This window comes from Apus apus, chromosome 2, assembly GCF_020740795.1.
Source record: "Apus apus isolate bApuApu2 chromosome 2, bApuApu2.pri.cur, whole genome shotgun sequence".
Classification (NCBI taxonomy): Eukaryota; Metazoa; Chordata; class Aves; order Apodiformes; family Apodidae; genus Apus; species Apus apus.
This window is the reverse complement of record NC_067283.1, coordinates 136,026,036-136,052,259: the sequence shown is the minus strand read 5'-3', so window position 1 is coordinate 136,052,259 and position 26,224 is coordinate 136,026,036. Positions and strand designations below refer to the sequence as shown.

Genomic DNA, 26,224 nt, shown 5'->3' with positions numbered 1-26,224 from the left:
GCAACCGAGGGAGATTGAGATTGGGCCCCCTTGCTTTCTAAACTCCTTCTCAGAGAGGAGCCTAGGTGAGATTGGATTGAATATTTGTCTCAGACCTGGCCCTTCCAGGGAGAGTGATTAAAATGTCAAGTCCAAGGAAATTCTCAACCATCTGATACCCCTTGATCAGATTAAGGTGAAACAACACTCAAGGTCTGTATTTGAATTAGGCTTAATTAAAACTGTAGAAGGAATATGGGTGCTTCAACTGTTATCTCAGGCTGCAAGATCATAAAGCCTGACATTTAGATCACAAGAGTGTAATACATGTATGTTTAAGCTGCACAACCTGAGAAAAAATGTGTGGTTAGGCCTTGTGTTACTTAATGGTTTTAGGAAGGAAGAGAGAGAGTAGAAGAAAAGTGTAGAGACATAGATAATAGCAAATCACCAGTCTTGGATCCAGTGTTGAGCCAGCCAATGGGGGAGAGTTGGTGTCGGTGAGGCTCCCCAAGCCCACCATTGCAGCCCCCTGTTCTATAGGCCTAATTTCCTTGTTTTGCAGGGATGACCAAGCATGATTCAGTCATAAGACTGAGCAGCTGGAGTGGACCTCTCCCCCTCCATCGTTGTCCTTATCTCAGTTGCTGTACATGCAAGCCATATGCAGCCATCATCGTTGTCTCCACCCTCTTAGGCAGGCCTTTTGGGATGCAAACGAGACTTTGTTCCGAGGGGTTACAGTGGGTTTTTGATGCCAATTCCAGCGAGTACAGGTCCTGAGGGCTGGTCCCTTACAACCTACTCTCTTGAGATTGGTGTTACTAGTAGATTCACTCAGTATGCAAATCGTAGCTTTCTGGGTTTATTTCTTGCCTATCCCTTCATAAAAAGGAATCCGATTATTTTTTTTTATAAATTGCAAAATGTCTTTTTCTTTGGTAGCACTGAGATTTTGTGACCCAGAGCTCAGATAAGGAAGCTTCAAATGTTACTCATAGACTAGTCTAGTAACCATCTCAAATAAAGCACTCAACATTTGCCATCAGCTTTCCATATAGGCAGTGCAATGAACTTAAATGTAGGCTTTTCTATTCTATAATTATGACTTGTGCTTGCCAAGAGGAGAAATGTTAATGGAAAACTGCTCAGGATTCCGGTGGAAAACTGTTAGGTGATATGCTTAAGACATGAAAATTCAAGAATATTTAACATGTTGTGTTATGCAGCAGATCCCTGCTTACTTTATAAAACCGTACAGTAAACCAAGGAGTGTATGCCATTCATCTTCAAGGCTCATTCCACATTTTCCCACAGTAGTTCACTCTTGTCAGGTACCTTGCATGCAGACTGTTTGTGTTCTCTCTTTTCTTTTCATGGTTTATCTTCACAGAATTTTACCTTATCTATGTATGTCGTCTTGGCCTGTGTGAAGTAGTTGTGCTTGGAAATAGGGAGTGTGAAATTGTCTACTTTCAAACTGGCAGCTTGGCATGGATAGCAAAAGGCAATTCTAAGCATGTTCTCTTCCTTCCTGCTGCCCTCTCACTGTAGTCCTTTCTTGTGCTTTAAAGTTATTTCTGTCAGCATAAACACCTACCTTTTTCTTCCTGTTTTCCCTCAAAATAAGCACTTAAGAGTTGATTACATTAAGACTTGGTTGTTTGGACCTCTAATCTGTAATCTTGTGCTCAGGGTTTGCAAGTAGCTGAAGTCTCTTGTCCTTAGCAGTCTGTGTAGAAACTGAAGTGAAGCAGGTGAAAAGGAGGAGTTTAAACAGTGCTGGTATGGAAAGGTGTTGCTCATTAGGAAGGAGATTTGTGAAATGCTAGGGTGAGCAGCCAAAGTTGTGATTATTTTTTTTTTTTCTCTCTATCTAATTAGGAAGGCCTTGTATTATTTTTACAGGTTTTATAAGAGTATATTGTAAGATACTATAAGAGGATACTTATACTACTTATCTTTGCTGCCTAGAGGGAATCTTGTCTAAGTGGATCAGAAATTAGATTAGAAACAACTATGTTGGTTTCTACTTTTGGACACCATACCCTCCAGGCAGGGGTGGTCTGGTCTGTGGGTTTGGCCCTTTTTTGGGTTCTGATCTTTGCTTAGGTACCAGGAAAGGAAGGTGGAAGTACTGTAGGAAACATTCTTTCCCTTGTAGTAGAAGTGATGTTTTATGTAACCCTGTATTTGATAGTGAATTTTCTCTGGTTTGTTTCTTCTACTAGTCAAAGTTTGTTGTTTGGTGCTGGCTTTTTTACGTCTGTTTTCCTGTCTTTTTTTGAGGAATGAACTGCTGTATTTTTGGCTCTGATGTGGCACATACTTGAGTTTCCTAGAAAATTATAAACCTGTCTACTTTAGCATACTCTAGTCAAGGTTACATGAGGAAACACAAGTATATCTACAGATAATGCTTCATGTGCTGATTTTTTGTGTGAAGTTGTAAATGGCAGTAGCAAGGCAGGAGGAGTGCTTTTTGACGGTGCCTTGCGAAGCATGGGTTTTGTGGTAAGGTAGTAGGTAGAAGGGAAAAACAAGAAAAAAACCTGCAAAGGAGAATCCAGATTTGAAGCTGAATGCCACCTACTTCTTATATAGACTCCCAACATCAAGTAGTATTTACATCAAGCTTCATTAAATATAGTAGTAGGTTATTCCCATAATGCTTAAGTGGATGGATACTGTGGGGGATGGCTTTCAAGCAACAGCTTAATTTCTTTTTTTTTCAGATTAAGGGAAGTTTCAGAGAAGCTGAACAAGTATAATTTAAACAGGTAAGGCATATCACATGCTGCTGTAAATCACTTTGGAAAGTACAGTTTTTCTAACAGCAACAAGAAGCAAAGGCCTGTACTTTAGATATAGCCTTAGAAAGCCTCGGTACTAATACTAAAGTTCGGAACTGCTTCAGATAAGACAGTTTTTATATTAGGAAGAAAATGTTAGGTTTTCAGTTATGATAAATTATATTATTAAATATCCTCCTTATGAAATTACTCCTTAATTTGAAGTATACCCCTGTTGTTTATTGCTGAGCAAATTAAATTAAACTGTATCACCTTTTAAGGTTCTGCACTTTGTGTTTAATGACCAAAAATACATTATAGTTCTTTCATCTAGTGTATGTATTTAGTCATTCTTGAATGTTTTTCATATCAGTCATCATCAGTGCCCAATTTTTCCTTCCATATGCCCCTTAAAAAAAACCCCAACAAAATAGACTTTTAAAGTTTAAAAATGTTTTACATGCTCACTTTTTATTTTCAGCCACCCCCCTTTGAATGTATTGGAACAGGCCACTATTAAACAGTGTGTGGTGGGACCAAATCATGCTGCATTTCTTCTTGAGGTAAATTACTTAAATCTACTCAGATAACAAACTTGAAACCATACAGTTAAAACTAATTCTTCTAACATCATATTAATCAACATTCTTCAGTAACTGAAGACCTGGTTTTGCTTGTACTTTTTTTTTCCTAACTTCTCTTACATTGCAGTTTTGGACACTCATTTTTCTTCTTTTCAATATAGGATGGTAGAGTCTGCAGGATTGGTTTTTCAGTTCAACCAGACAGATTGGAGTTGGGTAAACCTGATAACAATGATGGGTAAGAAATGCTTTTCTTCATATTAAATAATTATTTTGAACTGGGCAAGCAGCTTGGCTGCTGTTTTGGTTTTGTTTGTTTTTAAACTAGATTGCTTTTGGAATGTGTACTTTGTAGATACTTAATGGTTATGGTGATGCAGCCAAACAGCCTAGCTTGACAACTTAATGTAGGAATAAATAGTAGATGTGATTCTAAAAGAAGTGAGACAGGATCTCTTAACTTCAAGAAGCAAACCCCACCAAGAATAATCCTTAAGAAGGAAATCTTAAGTTGTTAAGCCTCATGTAGAATCCACTCTGAAAGTGGTCCTATCTGGAGAGGCTGACTTTCTCTGACCTGTTGTGTTTAGGCCAGGTAAGTCCCCTTTAACAGGACTATTTAGTGGTTTGCATTTGAATGTAAACTACTTCCTAATATCAAAGTAGTATACTCAGGCTCAAGTTTATGGATGGAACACCTGGTGATTACAATTTGTACATATACGCTAACTGAAAACAGCACAGTGGCTCACATCGCTAATTAGCTTAATATGTATCTGCAACTGTGCTGTTACGGTTTGCCAATGTACATAAGAACTTTTAGGCATGCTTTCCACTTTCTTTTTCCAGCGTACCTCTTAATATACAGTTAGATTAGTTTGGAATATTCCCCAAGGGTGTTGCTTAAGCTGGTATGTTACCAGACTAAGTCCCTGAGAATTCAGACCTGGGATTCCAGGTTTTGTTCTTAACCCATTTGGGATTGTTTTGTGACTGATTTACCATCTTTTACTTTCAGTTCAAAGTTGAGCAGTGGCTCAGGGGCAGGAAGGACATCCAGGCCAGGCAGGACTAGTGACTCCCCATGGTTTCTGTCTGGTTCTGAAACTCTGGGCAGACTGGCAGGCAACACCCTTGGGTAAGTTTTGATAGGAATGAGGCTGCAATCTGTTTGTTCCATATTTGAGTATATGTGTATACACATATATAAATTGTATGCAGTATGTATAAGGGAACGCATAATTATAGCAGTTGTGTAGGTAGGGTATGATAAAAATCTTCATTGACTTGGTTAAAACGGCAGATACACAAATGACACTTCAGTACCTAGGATATGGAGAGTTCTTCGTATGTATGTGAAGAATAACTTGATTTTGGCTGTGTTGTGTGTGAAGAATAACTTCATTTTGGCTGTGTTGTCTTTTAAAAATGTTTTTTAGTTCCTTGATTTTTGAAAAGCAGTTTTTTATAGGGATGCTATCAATTTAAACCCTGATAGGATAGCAGCATGAAGTAAAATCAGTGCATTTATGCAGGAGGAATCTTCATTATCTATGTTTACAGACCTTTGTGTGCTCTGTTTTATTGTGCCTTTCTTTCCCCTGCCCCAAGTAATGAGCTTTGTTTTGTCAGTTGCAGTCTTATACATAGTATTAGAAAGGGAGCATTGGGAAAAATTTGTCCCTTGGAACCTTTAAAATTCTACTATATACAAAGTGTATTGTACAGATTAATTTTCTTTATCATTAGCTGTAAAATGGATGGTGTCTCTTTCATATAGCAATGTAAATTAATCTTCACGTAATCACAGTGAACCCGTTATATGCTTTTGTAAGACATTTTGAACGGTGCCGCTTCCTAAGGTTACTAACCATAGTGACAAGAATTGCATTTACAAACTGTGGTTTCTGCATGTGAATGATTTGTTAAGAGGGAGGAACTACAGCTTTTATGCAAAAGTGAAATTGTTGTTTATGTTACCAACTAAGCTAATTTCATCAGGGGCTTAATTGCACAAAAGATAACCGAGCGCCCCCCCCCCCAGCTTTATGTGAAACCTATGTGCATCTGAATCTAAAATCCATGTGTTCAGGCAGATTGTTATTGTCGTGGTAAAAAGCATACTGAGGAAAGCTTGAGACTTTTTGTTTCCTTGTTGTTTTTACCTGAGCATAACTGGTTAAAATTGTTTGAAACTATGTGCTTAGGAGACCAGCCCTGAAGACCTTCCCTTGCATGTTTCAGAACTAGGTAGTTGAAAGTTACTGAAGTGAGAGAGTAGCAGTAGACACTTGTAGCTGTTCTGTTAAATGAAGGGAATACTTATCTTAATAAGTGGAGTTTAGTAGCATTCAAACCGTGGAGCCCTTAGATTAGATCACTGGATTTGGAGAATTGCTGGCATGCTTGTGGGCATTAGAGAGATGTGGGAAACTAGTAGATGAGCAGAAATTAGCAGAAAGATTTCCAGTCTGTATTAATATTTATTCTAGATTTAGTCAGCTTTAGTAGGAATAGCTATGTCCTTGAGGTTTTTTTCTCTGTAACAGGACCAGGTTAGAACACACTTTGAATATTTGAATTATTATATTGATATAAATAGTTTTAACTGTTAGATGTTTTAAGTCTGTCATTGATCTTTTATAACTTAAGGTAAAACAACTATTAAAATCTAATACATAACCTTTTCTTTAAACCCACATCTTCCCTGCTGAGAGCTGAACTGAGAATTTTTATCTAGGAAGAATTTGACTTCCCATCGGCCCCCCTTATTTCATTTCAGCCCGCTTCTTACCTTTAGAAATAAATTAACTGGCTCATTTTATTTTAAATGTCATGTTCTTCTTTTTTTGTTTTGTTTTCCTGTGTTCAGTAGTATCTTTTTTTGTGACCCTCTTTTCTAACTCATGAGATAAGACATTTGCTAAAGCCATAATTTTGTCTTGTCATTGTCTGTATGGTCACTGTCTAGAATTCTGAAAATGTAGATGTCTGACAGGGCCTCATTTTGGCTGAATACTTGAGCTATTCTGTGTTTGCATGGTCTTGTCAGGAGGAAAAAAAACAAAGAAGGATGTTAGTAATCAACTTTAAGATATAAAATGTTAGACAAGTAATCTTAATTAGCTTCTTATAGCTACAGGTGGTATACTTTTCACGTGAATTTATTAGATACGTTTCAGAGAACGTACCTTTTTTTCTTGTCTTATGCTAAGTGCTTTTCTTGAAAGGAGTTGGAAGATTAAAATAGTTGAGAGCAGGAAATTTCTGATGATGTTGATTATTAAGTAGCGGTAATACCCTATCCAGTATCCTTTAAGGTAGATTTGTACAACAAAGTTTAGTCAACCTTGAAGAACAACCTAGAGTCTTTTTGCTTTTTATGACAACAGAGTCTGAAGTCCAGGATGGATTCAATTGACCCAGTTCTGTGGTGTTAAGATTAGTAGAAAGTTGTAACGATGGCAAGTTGTTTATTTCTACAATTGCCTTTTTAGTTTCTTCAGCTACCTTTTAATGTCCTTGTTTTGATACGGACTTAAAGAAATGAAAAAGCTGTTTGGTCAGTTTAGGCATGTTTTTGCCATGTATACCAGTTAATGTTGATTTCTCCAATAGGAATAGGTGCAGAGTAGATTATCTCTTGAAAACGATCTGTGAGGATCAGAGAACTAGTGTTAACATTTGTTTTGCAGTAAAGTTTATTTTTCCAGTGTAATCTTAAGCAATTTCTTAATATAAATCAAGTCTCAGAAATTTTAGAAGACTAATCTGAGTTTAGTGACCTTCTGTCAGAGTCCACTGGGCATGAAGATACTGTGCACGTGCTTTTATAGTAGGAAGTTAACAGCTGAGTGTTAGATGTTACACTGCTGACACTGTTGCTTGTAGAAATTCTAGGCATTGGTGCATGCATGTATTTACGTATACATCCACACAAGTAGATGAGTAGGAAGGAGTGCGACTTCATTTGAAGTACTGTTTTATATTTCTTTTGTGTAATTCCCAACTTCATCAGTTGCCTGGTGTTCTTGTTCTTACTAGCTTTGAGAGATACATTCATAGTTTTTGTCTATGAAGTCAATCTGCAGAATTTTTCAGAGACTGTCTACAAGTTATTAATAATAAAACTACTTCCTGAAGTAGTCCCCAAAGTATGCTGCTATATAAAAAAAAATGTCATCTGAATTTTCTAGGAGTCGCTGGAGTTCAGGAGTTGGTGGAAGTGGAGGAGGGTCTTCTGGTAGATCATCTGCTGGAGCTCGAGATTCTAGAAGGCAGACCAGAGTTATACGCACAGGACGTGACAGAGGATCTGGACTGCTGGGGAGTCAACCACAACCAGTGATTCCAGCGTCAGTCATTCCAGAGGAACTCATTTCGCAGGTACGTGAAACTAGAAAATTGCTTGTTGTCAAAATCTTGGGGAGTTTCTCATAGCATGTGAACAGGAATGTGGTGTAATAGGAGATTTTCTCCAAGGAGTAATGTCATATAATTGAAAAAATTGCCCTTCCCTAGCGGAATTGTGTTTATTCTTAAATGTGTACTCCGAGTGATAGACTTTTTTTGGATTCTGGAGTTTTTGTTTCCCAGACTTCCAATAAGAAAAAGTATGTGTTTAATCTAGATGAGGAGTGTCATGTGTTCTTCATTTGCAGATGGAAGATGTAGTGAGAAAAATCAAATATTCGAGAATTGTATTGAGCATCATTACAAAAAGTTTACTGTTCTCTCCTGTCACAATGTTTCCTTGTTTTTTTGCTTGTCAACAAACCATTTTATTTTTACTGTGTTAAAAAAACATTCAGTTCTGGTTTCTTACATTCTTCGCATACTTTGTGATTTTACAGAACTGTCATCTTCACTGGCATTCAATAGAGTAGTCTGTCTGGAAAAAGAAGATGCTCTGAGTCCTAGAGTTAGTGAAATAAATTAAAATGCTTCTGGTTTTTGTAATTTAATTGGATCTGTTTAATGTTGCAAAGGTTTTGTCTGCATTTGCACTTGGCTAATAAAAATTTGAATGTTGCAGAAACTGGTGAAGATCAGGCTTTACAAACAGAATTATGAGAAAAACAGAAGAAATAAGGTGGTTGCACATTGAAGGGCAATGGAAAGAGAAACCAGTGTCAAAAAGGCAGGGTTTAAGGTGTAGTTTTGGATCAACAGTTGATGGCAAAACTCTTTTAAAAGACATAGTAAGTTTAATCAGTTTTGTAGAAACTTAAAACATTCTCAAAAACAGATGTTGCTTGTCCTTTAACTACAGCATTAAACATTTTAAGAAGTAGATTCTAGGTAGAACATTAGGAAATGCAGCACCAAAGTTGGAATTCAGTGGCCTAACTTGAACTGAGAAAAGGTGGAATAACTAGTACAAGATACTATAACTGTTTGGAAGCCTTTGTATGTACTGTGTTTGAGTGTTGGTTTTTATTAAACTTATTTTAGAATCACGCATTCCTTTCTCTAGAAATGGTGGTTGGTGAGCTGAGCATAACCAGTAACCAATTATACTCTGCTTTTACAGGCACAAGTTGTTTTACAAGGGAAGTCTAGAAGTATCATTATTCGGGAACTCCAGCGAACGAATCTTGATGTAAACCTTGCTGTAAATAACTTGTTGAGTCGTGATGATGAAGATGGAGATGATGGGGATGACACAGCAAGTGAATCATATCTTCCTGGAGGTTTGTATCTTGCAACTTTTGTTAAGAGAATGCCAGTGCTTTTTTATTTTTCTGTATTTAAGCACTTACAGCGTGCTCCATGCTATGCAAGGTATGCAGCGAAGAAAGACAGTTCTTGCTTATAGGAGCAAAGTCTAAAGGTGCACAAAAGAAATGATGCACTGGGATGTCTTGAGGGGTTAGGCATTGAAGAATAACTTGACGCTATTTGTGGGTGGCATGAAAGTTTGTTAGTCGTTTTTTAGGTTCCCAGGCTTTGTAACATCAGCATTACTTACATCTGTATATTGCTGCTCAACGAGATGCTGAGACTGCTGTGTGGCTTGCTCATAAAAGCTAATTCCAAAACCTTCTAGTGACTTGCATGTTTTTTACTACTAACATATATTCTTAAGATACAGCAGTTTTTAGAGAAAAAAATTATACAGCTGTTTTCTAATAAAAAATGCCTCAAGTGATGGCAAAACAACTTACAGTTGTTATAGTTCGGTTGAGAATTTATTTTTCATCTCAAGTTTCCTTCATAAATGCTGTAGTATTCTGGCTATACTGGTAAAATATGCTAATTGAAACCCAGCTATTTAAACAATATTGTCTGTCCCATACAATTGCATTTTATAGAAGACTTCAAGTCTTCTTTTACATTGGCCTAAATAATTTAGATAATCTTTTCTTGCTGAGTAAACATATTTGAACACATAGCAGCCAAATCTAATATTTGTGTTAGGTGCACTGCATGAAAAGAACACATCTAAACTGACTGCATTTTAGCTTTTCTTTCTGTATGTCAAAATGATGTTTTGATATTTTTCTAATAAATGTTTTTTTTCTGCTCATCTGGTTCACCAGGAAGGTTCATGGGCTTCCTCCATCTTTCTCTTGTCAATCGTGATTAGAAAAAGGTTTTTTTTTTTGTTGTGCAGCAAAGGCTTTGTATTTCATTTTGCCTCTTTTAGTTGCACCTGTCAAGCTTCTTTATTTTGCTGTAGAATCAAGAATCCTCTATTGAAAGGTGTGAAAAGTCTTTTGAGTCTTATTTTTAGACAGATGCACTGGAGGAAGTAAATTCTTCTAACTCTTTCCAAATATTCAAAGCAGGAGTTTGTATTCCTCCAGAACCAGCCTTCAGAAGATAAATCACTGTTAGTAATCATTTACAGTAGAAGTTCCTTTTAACCATACTAACTGGCTTTCTGTGACATTAACTATTCTCTTAGTACCTCTTGAGGGCATAAGCATCAGTTAACAGGGACTGTCCGACAACCTGGACTGATAACTTTTATTTGGAGGTGCATGCACTACAGTCTGTGAGTCTTTTGTGTTTGAGACAAGTTAAAGTACTATGAAAAGGTTCAGTGTCCTGACTGGCTGCCCACAAAACTATGTTGTCCTTGGCTTAATTTTCAAAGCTTCTTTCCTATTTAAGACTAATCTTTTCTGTGAGAGATTGCAACCTCTTACTGTTAGCATTTTTTCCTCTTTTTTTCTTTTACCTCGCAGAGAAACTGGGCTAACACTTCCCCAGTTTTTGTGCAAAAAGATGTGGAAGTGACAACTGAAGTGAAACTTGATCTGTCTTACCTCCGGTCTTCAAAGGTGTAATTTGCGATTTGTAGAACATACTGTGCTTTCTCTATCTGTCTTAAATTATTGCAGTTTTATGGGCAAAAATAAGTTTGTTGCACAGAAATTAATTCATTTGATATCTGAATGTCATCAAAACAGTAGGAAGACTCCCGCTGAACACTAGACATAGGAACTTGCCTATAGCTCTCTGTAAAAAAAATACCAACGTTCACATAATTGCTGGAGTTGGAAGGGCCCTCTATGGATCATCTAGTCCAACTTTCACACTGAAGTAGGATCACCTAGAGCACTTTACACAGGACTGTATCCAGGTGGGTTTTGAATATCTCCAGAGAAGGAGTCTCCACAACCTGCCTGGGCAGCCTGTTCCAGGGCTCTGTCACCCTCACTGTAAAGAAGTTTTTCCTCATATTTAAATGGAACTTCCTATGTTCCAACTTATACCCATAATTCTGTCCTTCAGAACTATCTAGAACCTTTTTTTAAGTCTTTTGATTTAGAGACTTTGCACTCTTAATTTTATGTGTCGTCTTGCCGTTGGATGCTTTTTCAACTATAATATAACATCAGAGTTCATAAAAGAAAACTGTAGATAACTGATAAATGCTATATGCATTCAGTTCTTAGTCAGGTTCTTATAAATTATTCTGAAAGATAAAAATCCTCTACTATTTTTTTCTTTCTAAAAATCATGTCAAATTATGGGTTAAAGCTTTTTGATTTTGTTTCTTCCAAGTACAAAAAAAGCAAATGACAAGATTGCTTTTGCCTCTGAGCTTTTGAGGGTCTACCATTTAGATGCCATATGCTAATTTTTACTTTCTCCCTTCTTCATGTCTGGTGCTTTCTGAGCCTTAAATTTAAGGGTTACTTCTCTAAAACTTCCAAGACAGAGAAGCTTTTTTTAGAACACTAAGGTAATGTTATACTTGTTTTTTAAAATAAAATAATAAAAAATTCTAAGGTACTTTTCAACCTCTGTGAAGGTAATAATTTTTTTAAAAATAAGTAATAATTTCAATAATACAGAAGTTGTGGTAATTTCAGTTAGTATTGTAAAGTTAATGCGTCTGAATTTTTTTAAGGTAACAGAAAACATGTCTCGGTTCTTACCAAACTCTTGGAAATGTCTTACGTGAAGAACTTTTCTGTACAGATTGCTTTCAATACATGTCTCTCTGATATTTAGTTCTGGACTCTTATGTACTTTGGTTTCAACTTCTCTAATCTAGTCCTGCTTCTTTTGTTTTATGACAGTTAAGAGAGGAATGTGGATTCTTTTGATAAGTAACAAATGCATAGGGAAAATAATCAAGGTAAAAACTACATAGGACAAGATCATTTAGCACAGAAATGTCTTGAAGGTCTCTAGCTTAATTTTCCAGCTCATATCAAGTTTTATTAGAGGCTTCTGAGCTTTGTGTTCTGTTAATCTTATATATAGAGATTATGTAGAAGTTAAAATACTTTGTTTGTATAGTTCAGATGTTTGCATATTTGCTCAGTAACCTCAGTATGTTACAGTATGTTCTCAGTAGTGGGACTTGTGAAACAGAAGTTTGGTGACATTCAGACTATTTTGCATTTTGGAATTAAGATGAGCTTGTTGAAAATTCCGTTTGTTTTAAAGGAGATGAGAGGCAGGCTGGTATTGCAGCAGCACTTAACTGTATTGGCTTGCAGTGAGGGGAAATGGCAACGGGAGCATAGCGTAGGATCAGTTTAATGGCTTGTCTTTGGGGAGAGCAATTAGGTCTATGTTTTTTCTGTGGTTTTGTTGATGTGGTTTGGTTTGTGGCTTTTTGTTTGTTTTTAAGGTGAACTTCAAGTTGGATAATGTTTTTGATAATATATCAATATATCTTATCAATAAATAAGTTCTGGAGTTCTGTTTGAGTCTGGTTCCCTAAGAAACCAGAATTCATGTTTTTCTCCCTTCACTGACACAGTTTTGCCAATGTAATCCAAACTTGAAAGAGGAGGAGATACTAAGACACTGGATTCTTGAATATTTCATAAAGATATGCAGCTGAGAAGAGAGACTTATGATTGCCCCCTTAAGGGAAAAGGTTTAATGTGAGCTCAACTTGATATTCGAATTAACTTGGGCAACGCCTTCAATTAATGAATGCAGTGATAATGCTAGGCATGAAGCCATTGAAAATAAAAATTTGCTCAGTACTTGAGTTGCTGCTTATGTGCATACTGAAACTTCTTTTGTGTGTGTGGTTTTTTTTTAATTGGTGGAGGTTTTTTTCTTTGTGCTTGATATCCTTTTCCTTCCAACGTTCAGTGGTGTTTACTAGTGAATCATAGGTACTTTCTTACCTAAAGAAGTTTATAAGAATTATCTAAATGTGAAGGGTGCAGCCTGATTCTGGTCTAACACAGTACAAGAAGTGAATTATATAATCCTATGGGATTTTTCTGAAGAGCAGGAAAATAAAAGTCATAGAGAATGCATTTCCCCCTGGATTCTTAAATTGGATGTAGCCTTGCAGTATCTGTGTGCAGCACTAAAAACATCCCACTGGTGTTTGAAGGGGAGTGGATTAGACTCCTACCCCTACTGGTTTTAGCACCTTTGATGGTATGGAAAGTGGAAGAAGAGGGATATCTTGCAGAAATACTGGAAGAAAATTAAAATATATTTTGAAGCTGAAAGAAGAGGGTAAGAAAAGGCTTCATTTCCTCACTCTTCTTAATGCACATTTAGCCAAAATCCACATAATTTTGGTTCTTGTCTGGTGGCTTGAATTTTTAGTTTCCTTCTGGAAATACAGCTAAAGTCAAGATGCCTAGCATAGAGGAAGGAGTTTGTGTGCCACAAGTTAGCGTGTGTTTTCTGTTGAGAGTATTTCTGGCTTAGCTTACCTTAAAAAAACCCTATATTGTCCATTTTGAATGAGGCTGAAGAGTTTGTTTCTATACTGGCCAATTCTGTTCCTAAAAAATAAATCAGTGGCTTTAGCAGTTTTTGTCTGGATACTGACCAAAAAATTGAGAATGAGTACTAGGCTGGAGAGAAGTTGGAGCTTACCTAGGAAGAGGTGGTTGTGATGATTTCTGAGAAGAGGGAAGAGGAGCAGCATGTGAATATTGGGAGATACAACAGAGTCTCAGCTGTGTTTCCAGCTCTTAAAAGTCTGGTACTTACAGGCTGACACTCTTACGGTGCAGTGTACTGCTGCTTTATCATTGTGGAAAGCCAGTGGAAAGCAGGATAAGGCCACTCTGAGAGATTTCAAGTATTTTAGTAGGACAGAGCCTATTTGCCCTATCCAAACTTTTTTACTAGAATTTCCAAGCTGTCTGTCAAGGGTGACTTCCTAAAATGTACTGCATGAGCTACTGAGTCCCAAATGGTGTGCTTTTAGACACACAGACAACACTTGAGTGGATTACTTATTTAATGCAAAAAGCATTTGTGCAGGTTTTGATTTGGAATCCACAGCTCTCACTAGTTACAGTGCTGTTTTTCTGGGGCAGCTGGTTGTAGTTGGTATGTGTTACTTTTCCTGGAGAAGAGAGTTAAAAAATTTAAGGATGAATATTCTGATGTGCAGGGATGTGAAAGCCTCTTAACACTTTTCATATCAATAAGTGGAACAGTTATGTGAGTTAATACTGTCTTTAAGTATGGACTTCTGGCTCCTTTTCAGATTTTGGATACCCTCTCCTTTGTACTCTCACCTCCCTTCATTCAAGACAGTGAGAAAAAGAGCCATAATAATCAGGTTTTACTATAAAGAGTGCTTTTATTTAACTACAGAGCTTGATATCCAGACAATTTTTTTAACTTATGCTTGCAATGAGGTAGAGGCTGAGAACTGGATAAGTTAGAATTATTTGTGCTCCTTTAGTGTGCGTGTGTTTGGGTTTTTGTTGTGTTTTTGTTGGATTTTTTTTTAATGATGGTTGGACTCGGTGATCTCAGAGGTCCTTTCCAACCATGACTATTCTGTGATTCTGTGTTTCCTGAGAGGACTCAGTGTATAGCCTTGTCTTAGCATTCACAGGTGGTTTAAAGAGATGAGGTGGTCCTACTGCCTGAAGGAGCTGTCCTGCCACTTGCTTGTGTGGTGGTGAGGTTCGTGTGCCTGCATGGGTTAGCTAAAACTTAACTTAGAGAGCCTCATTTTTTAATCAGATTTGATTTCCCCCCTTGGGAAAGGGGCAGAACTGCCTTCTTTGTCAGCAGTAGGGTCCTGCTAGCCTTGCTGCATGTGCTGAGGCACCACCTGTTGGGCTCCATTTGACTACCCAGTGAAGTCAGTCAGAATATTCCTTCCCACCTTACTTCTTTATGCTGTGAAGTAGTGTTTCAAGCCAGGTGAACGTGCTGGCTGTAGGTTTAGAAATCCCTCTTTGTGGGCTTGTGGCCCCAAGGAGGTGACTGCCACAGGGATGAAAGAGGGAAGTAGGATTGTCCTTTCTGTAGCAGCAAGATGGTAGTCAGGTTTAGTTGTTTTGTCAGTCCATACTGCTGGACTTCAATAAATTACAATTTTCAGTAGTCTCTTTTTGTGTGTGGATAGCAGCTATAGTTTAGTAAACAGAAGAATATGGTTTTGTACTTCAAAGATGATAAATCAGTACTTCAGAGAAACTCAAGTTTTCTAATACAGAGGCGAGGACAGTCACGGTATTTTTCATCTTTTTGTTTTTTGTTGTTTTTTTAGCTGCATGGTATCAAAAAATGTTGCTTTTTCCAGATAATTGTTGTTGTTTTTAATGTAACTACCATTTAAAGCTTTGTATGGAGAGCTGCAAGCCTGTGAGTTAAACAAGTACATAATTCTTTGAAAGACCCGTTCTGTGGAGGAACGTAGTCTTTGACATCAAAACATGGCTTTGTGAAGGCCAGCTTTCACCATCAATTCTGTCCTCCCTTAATTCCAGGTCATCTTTGGAGTTCTGTGTTACATGCATGAGTGTGTGTGCACGTGTATGTATTATGTATCTGTCTTACTCTAGTGCTTTGTTCTTTCAAGTGACAGGCTACAGTTTGAATTTCTGGGTTACAGAAAAATGTGTTTTGGGCAAGTCTTGTTTGGGAAATGTGGTTAGATAAGTGATAGAGCAGTTCTTGTAGGGAAACTGGTTTTGTCCACCAAGCTTGATTGTAAATGTGGTTGCATAGGAGGCACATGAGTTTGCACTGGTGAATCTGAAGAGCAGAAATTCAATTACTAGATAGGATTTTTTTTTTGTTTTCATATTTGTTTAGTTGATGGTCTCTCTAGCTGATGTATGAAGTAGCTGATTATTCACTTAAGACCCTTGTCTCCTCTTATAGAGGATCTTATGTCTCTTCTGGATGCTGACATACATTCTGCTCACCCAAGTGTCATTATTGATGCTGATGCTATGTTTTCAGAAGATATTAGTTACTTTGGTTATCCATCCTTTCGGCGCTCATCACTTTCCAGGCTAGGCTCATCCAGAGGTAATTTTGCACCTTTTTTCTTTGCAATAAGTAGTTTGCTGTGGAAAAAGCTAGTGATAGTACACACTGGTGGTTTAGATTCTGTTTTAATGCGAAAGTAGACTGTGTTATGTTGTCAAATATAGAGCAGACAAATAGGCTGTTACTCGTTATCAGAATGATTAATGAATTCTGAATATTAGCAGGTAAGTTCTGCAAGAACCTTGATAGCCATGTATTTTAAATCTAACTGTTGATCCGTTGGTGTTGCAAGGTGTTATTTTGCATGTTAAGTTTATTTTAAACTGTAGTGTAAGTACCTACTAATACATAGATTGCATTACAAATATTTAATTTGGCTCAAAAAAAAGTAAAAATTGATGACTTGCAGCATTCTTAATATTTTTTTTTAAAATTTTTTTTTTCCTTCTTTCTTTTGGGTTGCTCTTTGTTCACTGTTCTTCACATTCCTTAATTGTTCCATGACAGAAGTTTACCTTTATGGATTGAGGAACTTTAGATACTTGAGGAGGGAGAAGAAATGAAAATTTTACTTTTTGGAAACATTTTTATAGTTGGATAAGGAAAACTATTGGCAGCTGATAAAAAAACCTCCTTGAGCAGTGTTAAGGCATTTTACTTTTCTTTTTTAAAAAGCATATTACACTTAAAAGATTTATACCAGACCATGCAGCAATTTCCTGTCTTTTTGAAGCTGTTGCGCAGATGCCTCTAGTATTTCAAACTGTTAATCCAACCTCTGCTGTCATTGTTTGTTTAGTACAGTTCTGTTGCCTTTTGTGAACATGTTTAAGTATATTAATTGCTGAACACCTAAGTTCCTGTTAACAAAATTATTAGTCAGGGGACAGTGTGATGTCTGCTAGAAAATCAGTGTAGTACTTTATGAAACATATCTGTAAGCTGTTACGTTTTGGCCTATGTAAAAACGTTCCCATTTTCTAATACAGTGAAAGACCCAAGACTTGGTGTAACTTGTTGAAACTATGGTAGTAACGTGGTCATCTTATACATGTAATTCCAGTTGATTTTTGTGAGCATAAATGAAGTACTTGATAGGTTAAATGCATTGTGTGCATGTACAAATATTCAGCATCTGACATAACTCCTTCTAAATTCCTCCTTTTTTTTTCCTTTCCTAAGGTTATTCTATATAAGACGTTACCACGAATTTTATAATCCTTATTTTCCATGCATAGTTGACTCTTGGAAAGTTAGTTTGATTACCTGATTTAAAAAAATGTATCTGCATGAGCGAACTGCAGAGTACTGGCTTTAGACAGTTTGTAGGCCAATTGGAGGGGAAGCATTTTGGTAAGGAACATTTTCCTACAAGGATCCTTTTTAAAAGTTGTCTGACTCTTGAAAAGTTTCATTTGATATACTCAAAATGGATACACTTTAATTTATTAAATCCAGTCCTATGAAATACTGGTTTAAAGAAAAGGGGTTGGATTATCAAACACGTATACAAGAGCTTTTTTTAATGCTTGCTTTCTTTAACCTTCACAAATTACTGGTTGTTTTTTTTGGTGGGTTGTTTTTTCTTTTTTCTCTTTTGAAATTTGTTCTGAAACTCTCTAATAAATACTCTTTTTTGGTTTGCATAAAGATACCTAACCGATTATATAGATTTAGATTTTTCATTGTTGCTACTACATTGGTAAAACAATACTGCAAAACTCTGCATATTGTACTATGAAACTTTAAATTGCCATGTTAAATGTATTTGGCCTCTTATGATGTAAGTGAAAATGCTTTAGCATTTTTTATCATGCACAAAACTCTGACCTTTGTTTCTAGCTTATGTTTAGTAATTCTAAAGTAGATGTGCTTGAAGGGGTTAATACATTGAATGTTGCATGTCAGGACTTTGTTTTTAATCTGTGTGAGTAGTTTTAACTGCTGTTAGTTGCATCCTGAAGGGTCTTTACTAGAGAGTGGCTTACTTTTATCCCACTGGTGTGACCCAATTGCATACCAGTTCTCCTTCTTCCCTTAGAGAGAGACTCTGAGCTGTTGCGTGAACGTGAGTCCGTTTTACGTTTGCGTGAACGAAGGTGGCTTGATGGAGCCTCATTTGATAATGAAAGAGGCTCTACAAGTAAAGAAGGGGAGCCCAACCTGGACAAGAAGAATACACCTGTTCAAAGTCCTGTTTCTTTAGGAGAAGACTTGCAGTGGTGGCCAGATAAGGTACTGAATTTTCTTTTACTATTTCCATGCTATGCAGTAGATCTGTTGATTTTTTCCAAATAAATACTCTGTTTCATTTTGAGTATCACATCCCAGTTTATGTGAGTTAATGTGATAAAGCATGTTCTTTACTATGCACTTAGGAAAATTATAAATAATTAGTTACACCCTTACAGCTGTGCTTCTGTTTTTACTGTTTTAATTTTCTTGTCTGTGTGTTTTGAAGGAACTGCTGTAGATCATAATGTTTGGGTTTTTTCTTTCCTCTTTTTTACTTAAGATGCTCAAAGCATTTAAGAGGCAGTAGGAAACTCATGGAACAATTCTAACTATCCTACATCTAGGAAAACTTTTTTATTAGCATTATTTTTCTCAGAGGTACTTTCAATTTGAGTGGATCAGGCTTTTAAGCAACAATGCTGAAAGTTGACTTTTATTTTCAGTTGAGATTTAAGTTGACCAGTAACTTAAATGAGTCTTGATTGCTCCTTCAGAATCCCTTTGACTTTGATTAGCTCATTTGCTCTGTAGCTCTAATTCATTTTCAAGGCAAGAAGTAATTCCCATGTGAGATATAAGAATAATAGGAATATCAGCTAAATGTTGCTAACTGGGTATCTGTAATAATTTTCTTTATGAATTACATAGATGCTTGGGAAAGTGTGATTTTTTTTTTTTTTTTTTTTTTTTTTCCCCAGCCAGTAATATTGAATTTCTGTGTCAGTGAAAACTGGCAGCTTTTATCCACCTTGCTTTATCATAATGGTAGAATGAGAGGGTCATCTGGCTCGGACAGAGATTTCAGGGCTTTTACCATCAAAGAATAAATGTAATTGATATTTGGAATACTAATTTACCTTTTATTTCTGCTGCTGTGTTTTGGTAACATTATTATGGCCATTATTACTGTTGTGTTCCTTGTTCTGTTCTGGGTTTTTACTACTTCAGGAATATTCTTCTTGTTAACCCCATTGTTCTCTCTGGCCCTGAATCTTAGTTACTAAATTAGAGTTGTTTTGTTTTGTTTTGTTTCTGGATGGAGTTTTTTGTTATTTGCAAACTGAGGAGATCCTGCCCTAGGACAACTATTATAGTCTTTCAATATGTATCTTTTATGGAATTAACTTGCTGTGATATCTAATTGCATGCTTGTTCAATTTAAATATACTGAACTTCTTCCAAGAGAGCTGTTTGTATCTGCACTCCTATAAAATGTAGCTTCCAGTTAAGTGAAGGTGTCTTACTGGAAAGGCCTTTCATCTTTATCCAGAATGGTTAAATTCTTCATGCTGTCCTCAATTCAGCATTTGTAAGAATTTTTTAAGCATCTTTCTTGCTATATCCCTACTCTGAAGTTTTGGTGGTGGCATTTTTCAATAGAAATTATTCGGGGTTAATCCTGAGGGAGATGATTTAGTTGAGAGGCCAGTTTAGACATTTCTTCCATTTTGAAAACTGGAAAGGAGATCTTGAAATGTTAATGGAAAAGATTGTAAGCAAGGGTAGCGATTAAAATGCATGAGGAATTGCTACAAAATAACCTATCTTGTTCACAAATATTTTCTCTTAATTTTTCATTATTTTGACATTTAGCATTTGAAACAGAACTTAGTAGCTCTTAATGATGTTGGTTAACTTGTGTTTGTGGGAGGTAAAGTACCAACATGAGAGGAATAGATGAAACTTCTGGAAAGCTGATACTGTTCCCAAAAGCACTGGTTTCACCCACCATCTGAGACTAATGATGTCGAGACATGTTGCATGAGTTTTCTCCACCAATTAAGTGAAATTAACTGCTCAGGAAATCAAGTCAATGAATTAATTCTGATAGGTCAGATCTTGTTGGACTGTAGTACTGTTAGTCTACACTGCCACGTATCAACATGGTGCCATCCTATCAGATAGATAGAATGGCAACCCTATAGAATGGCAACTATGTGTGGTTTCTTTAGATTGTAGGTAGGTGCAAGCTGAGCCTTTGTTTTGTTCAAATAGGTATATTCTGTTTAGCTATTGAGATACTAAGATTTTTTCAGCCATCTGCATCACCTTCAAGTATGACATTCCTCTGGTCTGAAGTCAGAATGTATAGTTGAACACGTAAGACATCAGTTACAGAACTAGAGCCGTCATGTTGGTTGTGCATCTTTGTGCCATTAGTCTTTTGAATGGCCTCATGGAGGTGTATGTAGCAGTTTTAGGTCACAACTGCCAATATATTGTTGGTGGGAGAGAAAAATGTCGAGTGGCAGGTCTCTTTAGTGTTGAGCTCATGGTGTAAAACTTTTTAAAAGAAGTTATAAAACAGATTAGTAAGATTAAAGGCCATAATAATAGTCTTGAGCAAAAATTAATTGCATTCCATACTTAACTTTGAGGCATTAGGCCAGATAATTTCTGAAGGTTCATTTATGCTGATGAAGTTGAGATGCATCTCATTAGTCTTACAGTATGTTCTGATGGCAGTTTTTCCTCAGAATATGCAATATTTATGCAATGGCAAGTGCTGTATTGGTAGATGGCCTCAGAACCAAATAATTACGATTTAACTAATTCTAGATCCTGTTATTAGGATATAAAAGATGATTCCTTGTGATTGCTTCTGTCCTTTCCTGTTGCTTTCTTTCTCAAAAATATTGGTAAACCTTTTGAGCTACTGATAGGAGATTCACTGAATCCCATGTTATTCAAGGACACACTTGCACCTTTTGAAATGCTCGCTTTTGGGAATGAAAATAGTAAAAAAAAAAAGTATGAATCCAGATTTATGAAACTAAAAATGTTTCCATCTGTACAATTCTGTAGCTGAAAGAAAAATGTCTTAAGTGAGGGGACAGATAAATATGCTGAATGGTGGGCTTTTTTTAAAGGTCTGAAGAGTTCACTTTCCCATCAGAGGGTTGAATTGCTTAGATGTGGTGGCATTGTAATCTAAGAGACACCTCGAGTTACAGATCTGAGAGAGCTACTACAGAGAAGACTCGTTATCATGTACCTGTCTTTCAGATCTGTAGCTGTAGAAGACAGAATTTGATTTCATACTAGTTTAAGGTTTATTTTAACATTTTTTTAAAAAACTGTATTCTCCCTTAACTGGATGAGGACTTCCAGTTGTTGGCAGTAATGAAATTTAGAAAGAACGTAGTTGTTCTATAGCTGAGGAGCAGCAAATGGACAGGCCTTACAAATGTTTCTCAGTAAACTTCTCAGAGGTAAATATTTTGTAAAATCACTCAAATTCAGAAGTTTGCAGTTTGAGGTTCATTTCAATGCAAGGGGGAGCAGGAAGTTGTAAAAAGTGAGATAGTAACTGTTGCATAGTTGCTGCAACATTAATATACAACCAGATGGGAGGCGGGGGGAAAACAGGCCTGAGAAATCTGGGTAAGGGACAGGGTGAAGCGATTGAGCAAAGTGGTTCTATCTAAGCAGCAGAGAGATGCTGTATGAGCTCTGGTAAAAAGTTAAAATGAAGAGAAGGGCGGGGATAACCTATAACTAGGAACTTTTTCAATCTGTCAGTGCATAACGATGCATTAATGTGATAGTACTTGATTTTGTTTGCAGTTGTGTATTTACCTTCAAAAGTGAAATAGAATATTTGTTTAATTGATGAGGCAGTGAATTTGTTGATTGATTTCTGGGGCATTTGGAAGTAACCTTCATGAGTATATTTAGGAGTAGGATAATGGAATTGTGTTGCTTTTTGCTCATCCCAAGAAGCCAGAATTTTAGTGGGAAACTTTTTTAAAAATTGACAGAAGTCAAAAGATCTTCCCATCTTTAATTCTATGAGCAGTGTCATGTTCTTAAAAAATTGTGGAAGCTCTTAATAAACTGTCCAAGTTAATTGCCATCTATATGTTATTGCTAAACTTCAGGAAAATAATACCTATTTCTTTATTCCCTCCTGTCAGAAGCAATATTGTGTGTGTGTGTTTGAGAGCATGCTGAGCTTGAGACAAGCTGGATATGTCTTTATTTTAAGGTTCAACATTCATGGGAACTCTGAAAAAAACCTAACAGTTTCAAGTTCATATTTTTGCATTTATATATTTTAATCTGTATTTATAATATCACTGTCTTAGACTTCATATTTCTGAATTTGTAGGATGGAACAAAGTTTATTTCTATTGGAGCTCTGTATTCTGAGCTCGTGGCTGTTAGCAGTAAAGGAGAGCTCTATCAATGGAAGTGGAGTGAATCAGAGCCTTACAGAAATGCACAGGTACTGTACGTCTTTAAATATTTACCTTCAGAATTATTTATATGCTTTGAATATCTAAAAAATGTTTTTTGTTTCCAAAGAATCCTTCCCTACATCATCCACGAGCCATGTTCTTGGGACTGACCAATGAAAAGATAGTGCTCCTTTCTGCAAACAGTATTAGAGCAACTGTTGCCACTGAAAATAACAAGGTATGAAATGTTTGTGTTGGCTGTTGAATTTGACAAAGCTGTGTTGTTTTGTGTTTTTTTTTTTTTTTCAATTACTTGCAGTATATAATAGAGAAGTTGATTCTTCAGCTTCATTGGTAGCAGAAAGTACTTAATTGTTTGTTCATTTCACTTATTTTCCTCTATACAGTTGCAAAAGCAACACAGAAACCCAACTGGGGTTTTATAAAAATGCAAAAACATTTTAAAAAAACAGCAACCTGGCAGATACACAGCTGAAACAGTGAAATATATCTGTTTTACCTAATTATCTGAAATACTTGATTTTTTGCTGTTACAGTAGAAACAGACTGGTTTAAGGATAGAGACGGTTGTTAATGTTCGGTATATACTTAGTAGAAAAACTTAAGGCACTGAAGCTTTCACTGATGTAAAGTATGTTATCTACAGATACTGTTCTGCCATGTTAAAAGTAAACTTGAAACTGCACTTATTGAAGTATTTTTATGACACCTCTCAGAATTTGTTTGGGTTTTTTTATTACCTTTTTTGTTTTGTTTGGGACTGGAAATAGAGGAGAAAAAAAATCCTGGAAGGCTCTTTTCTTGGGGGGAAAAAAGGTACTAGGGGATAAAACCTGAAAGGGATTGTTTTTTATTTTGTGGTAGTTTGTTGTTGTTTTTTTTCCTTTCAAGACCAATAAATACGACAAATAAGGTGGAACTTATTTTTTTTTTTCCTCTCTCTTCTTTTCTTCCCTTCTCCCTTAGGTTGCTACATGGGTAGATGAAACTTTAAGCTCTGTAGCTTCTAAATTAGAACACATTGCACAGACATACTCGGAGCTTCAGGGAGAACGGATTGTTTCTTTACATTGTTGTGCTCTTTATACGTGTGCTCAACTAGAGAACAACTTGTATTGGTGGTAAGTAAATACTGTGTTTGTGTACAACAGTGCAGATCGTCTGGACACCTTCATGTCCTTGGCTCTGAGAAGCATTGCAGATCTACTGAGTCACAGTTGTTTCAAGGCCTGTAACTCTGCACTTGAGTTTAGATTCCCTTTTAAAAGTGTATCTGTTCTCTTCTTTTAATGCCTAAGGCTTTTGGATCCAGTTATAACATCTTTAAGAGAATAAGATTATTCTTTTAGGAGATATGTATAAAACGCTTTAGTGTCCAGGTATATCAGTACTACACGGTATCAGAGAATAACCTGCTTTATGCCTTTCAGGCCATTTTCAGACTATAAATATGGAATAAACTTACCCACAAATGAAGTCCACATTCTTCTGTCCGGCACTGTTAAGAAGTCTGATCTGTTAGTTTTTGATCCAAATCTTAAAGAAGGGAGAAGTAAGATCAAATGCTCCCTCTGGAGCTTGTTGTTAAAAATATAACGTTTTTAAACATTGTAAAGTATGAATGATTAAGCCTATTTTAAACCATTTTAAAACAACAAAAAACAAAACTTCAAAAATAACATTCCCAAAAAAGCTCTGAAATAAATTTCTAATTTGAATGAATTAATTGAATGTTACTAACACATTGTCAAATCCACTGTTTTTGTCTGTGTCAGGAGTCATTGCATTACAGATCATGCCCAAAGCTCCAGTAGTGTTTAGGCACAGATGAGTTAAATACTAGATGAGTTAAATACTGGATGAGTTGGAAACGGGAGCACTCAAAATTGATTCTATAAAACAGCTTTCTTGTTAAATTCTAATAACTCTCTGGAAAATACTTAAGTACAGTTGCAGCTAGGCTTGTAAACTTAAACAAGACTGTATTTTAATCTAACTTGTAGTCCCAAATCTCCGAATTACAGCTCTTTGGTTCTTGGTTATGACATAATGAAAGTAAGAGTATTGCTCTTAGTATAGAAACTAATAAGCCATAACATTGGAGATACCTGGCTATTAGAACCTGCTTTTGGAATAATCAGTGCAATATATACAAAAAGACGTGCTAGAATTTCTACATAATCTTTGAAAGCAATTTATTACCCAACACGTCCTTTCTGGGAAGGGTTAAAGGTCAGCAATGCTGATGTTACGTTAATCAGATTGTTGGTAGACAGAAGCTTTTGCTAATACTGGTATCTAATACTGGAGAAGAGGAGGCTGAGGGGAGACCTCATTGCTCTCTACAACTACCTGAAAGGAGGTTGTGGTGAGGTGGCCTCTTCTCCCTAGTGACTAGTGATAGGACAAGAGGAAATGGGGTCAAGTTGCACCAGGGGAGGTCCAGATTGGATAATAGGAAAAATTTCTTCATGGAAAGAGTGGTGAGGCATTGGGACAGGCTGCCCAGGGAGGTGCTGCAGGCACCGTTCCTGGAGGCGTTCAAAAAACGGATAGACATGGTGTTTTGGCAGATGGTTTAGTGGTTAGGAGTTGTAGGGCAGATGGTTGGACTTGATCTTAAAGGTCTTTTTCAACCTTCGTAATTCTGTGATATCCTTAGTTACAATGATCTGTAGTACATTGGAAAGGATTTCCATTTCCAGTGTTGCACAGGACTGATGCGTTTCATGTTTTACTTAGCATGAATGAGGTTTTCAAGTAAAAGCATGCAACTGTATAACCCACTGGCTAATACATGAAGTATCATAATAGTAAGCATGACTGCTTGCATAGGCATTTTCAGCTAAACTGAGTGGATCCAATTAAGTGTCCTTTTTCCCCCTCTTACAGCTTAAGTCTGACATAAAAGTTCTAGACTCCTTCAGCCATGTCCCCAGTGAGAAAGTGAGGCTTCTAGAATCTAAAAACAAATGACTGCAAATTCTGGAAACTATCACTAGAGTAGGGAAAGATGTCCTCAAGTTCACAGGGGACAGCCTGCAACTTGAAAGCCATCTGTGATACATGTCTTGAAGCATTTTGGACTAGAAAGAAAGCCATTTGACAGCGACGTATCTTACATGGTCTCCCTCTTCCTCCTCCCCCTAATAAATTGGCCAGTTGAGATGAATTTGAAAAGTGGGAAGAAATATAGAAAAATGTCACTTCTACAGAACTTTGAGATTCTGGATAAGGTGGCAGAGACACTTGTGTGTTTGATCATGACTACATTAAGCAGAAGGAATAAACTGTTCAAAGTTATGAACAGCATTTTTTTTTTCATAGCCTTTTTAAAAATAATACTTGTTTTTCTACAGGGGTGTAGTTCCTTTTAGCCAAAGGAAGAAAATGCTAGAAAAGGCCAGAGCAAAAAATAAGAAGCCGAAGTCTAGCGCTGGGATCTCCTCTATGCCAAACATAACCGTTGGAACCCAGGCAAGTGCAACTGTCACAAGTGGCATTTTTACAGTGCCGTATGCTTACAGCCTGCTCTTAAAAAAAACCAAGCTAAAACAAATTAGGTTTTATTCTTGTTATGCATAAAAGTTGTATCAATACTGGGGAATTGAAATAGTATGTTTTAATTATATGACTGTGAATGGATGTATCTGGTTAGCGTTGTTATTGTTTTTACAAGTATGATTATTGCTGCAAATGTGGAGGAACAAGCTGTACTCGTACAAAGTACTTCTATTTTAAC

At 36.5% G+C, this 26,224-nt stretch overlaps 1 protein-coding gene across 11 annotated transcripts in view; it reads left to right on the top strand.

Annotated features, from left to right (window-relative positions):
* UBR5 (ubiquitin protein ligase E3 component n-recognin 5) overlaps positions 1 to 26,224 on the top strand; it is an 83,478-nt gene that overhangs the window by 17,649 nt on the left and 39,605 nt on the right. For 7 of the 11 annotated variants that reach the window (XM_051612226.1, XM_051612224.1, XM_051612228.1 and 4 more), the window contains exons 2-13: positions 2,715 to 2,759; positions 3,253 to 3,334; positions 3,517 to 3,593; positions 4,374 to 4,493; positions 7,552 to 7,741; positions 8,889 to 9,048; positions 15,935 to 16,084; positions 18,069 to 18,280; positions 22,392 to 22,508; positions 22,589 to 22,699; positions 23,449 to 23,603; positions 25,842 to 25,959. In XM_051612226.1, the coding sequence (XP_051468186.1) occupies positions 2,715 to 2,759; positions 3,253 to 3,334; positions 3,517 to 3,593; positions 4,374 to 4,493; positions 7,552 to 7,741; positions 8,889 to 9,048; positions 15,935 to 16,084; positions 18,069 to 18,280; positions 22,392 to 22,508; positions 22,589 to 22,699; positions 23,449 to 23,603; positions 25,842 to 25,959 (1,537 nt within the window). The remainder of the gene's footprint in view (positions 1 to 2,714; positions 2,760 to 3,252; positions 3,335 to 3,516; positions 3,594 to 4,373; positions 4,494 to 7,551; positions 7,742 to 8,888; positions 9,049 to 15,934; positions 16,085 to 18,068; positions 18,281 to 22,391; positions 22,509 to 22,588; positions 22,700 to 23,448; positions 23,604 to 25,841; positions 25,960 to 26,224) is intronic. The other 4 variants (XM_051612227.1, XM_051612222.1, XM_051612229.1 and 1 more) reach the window with 3 other exon arrangements.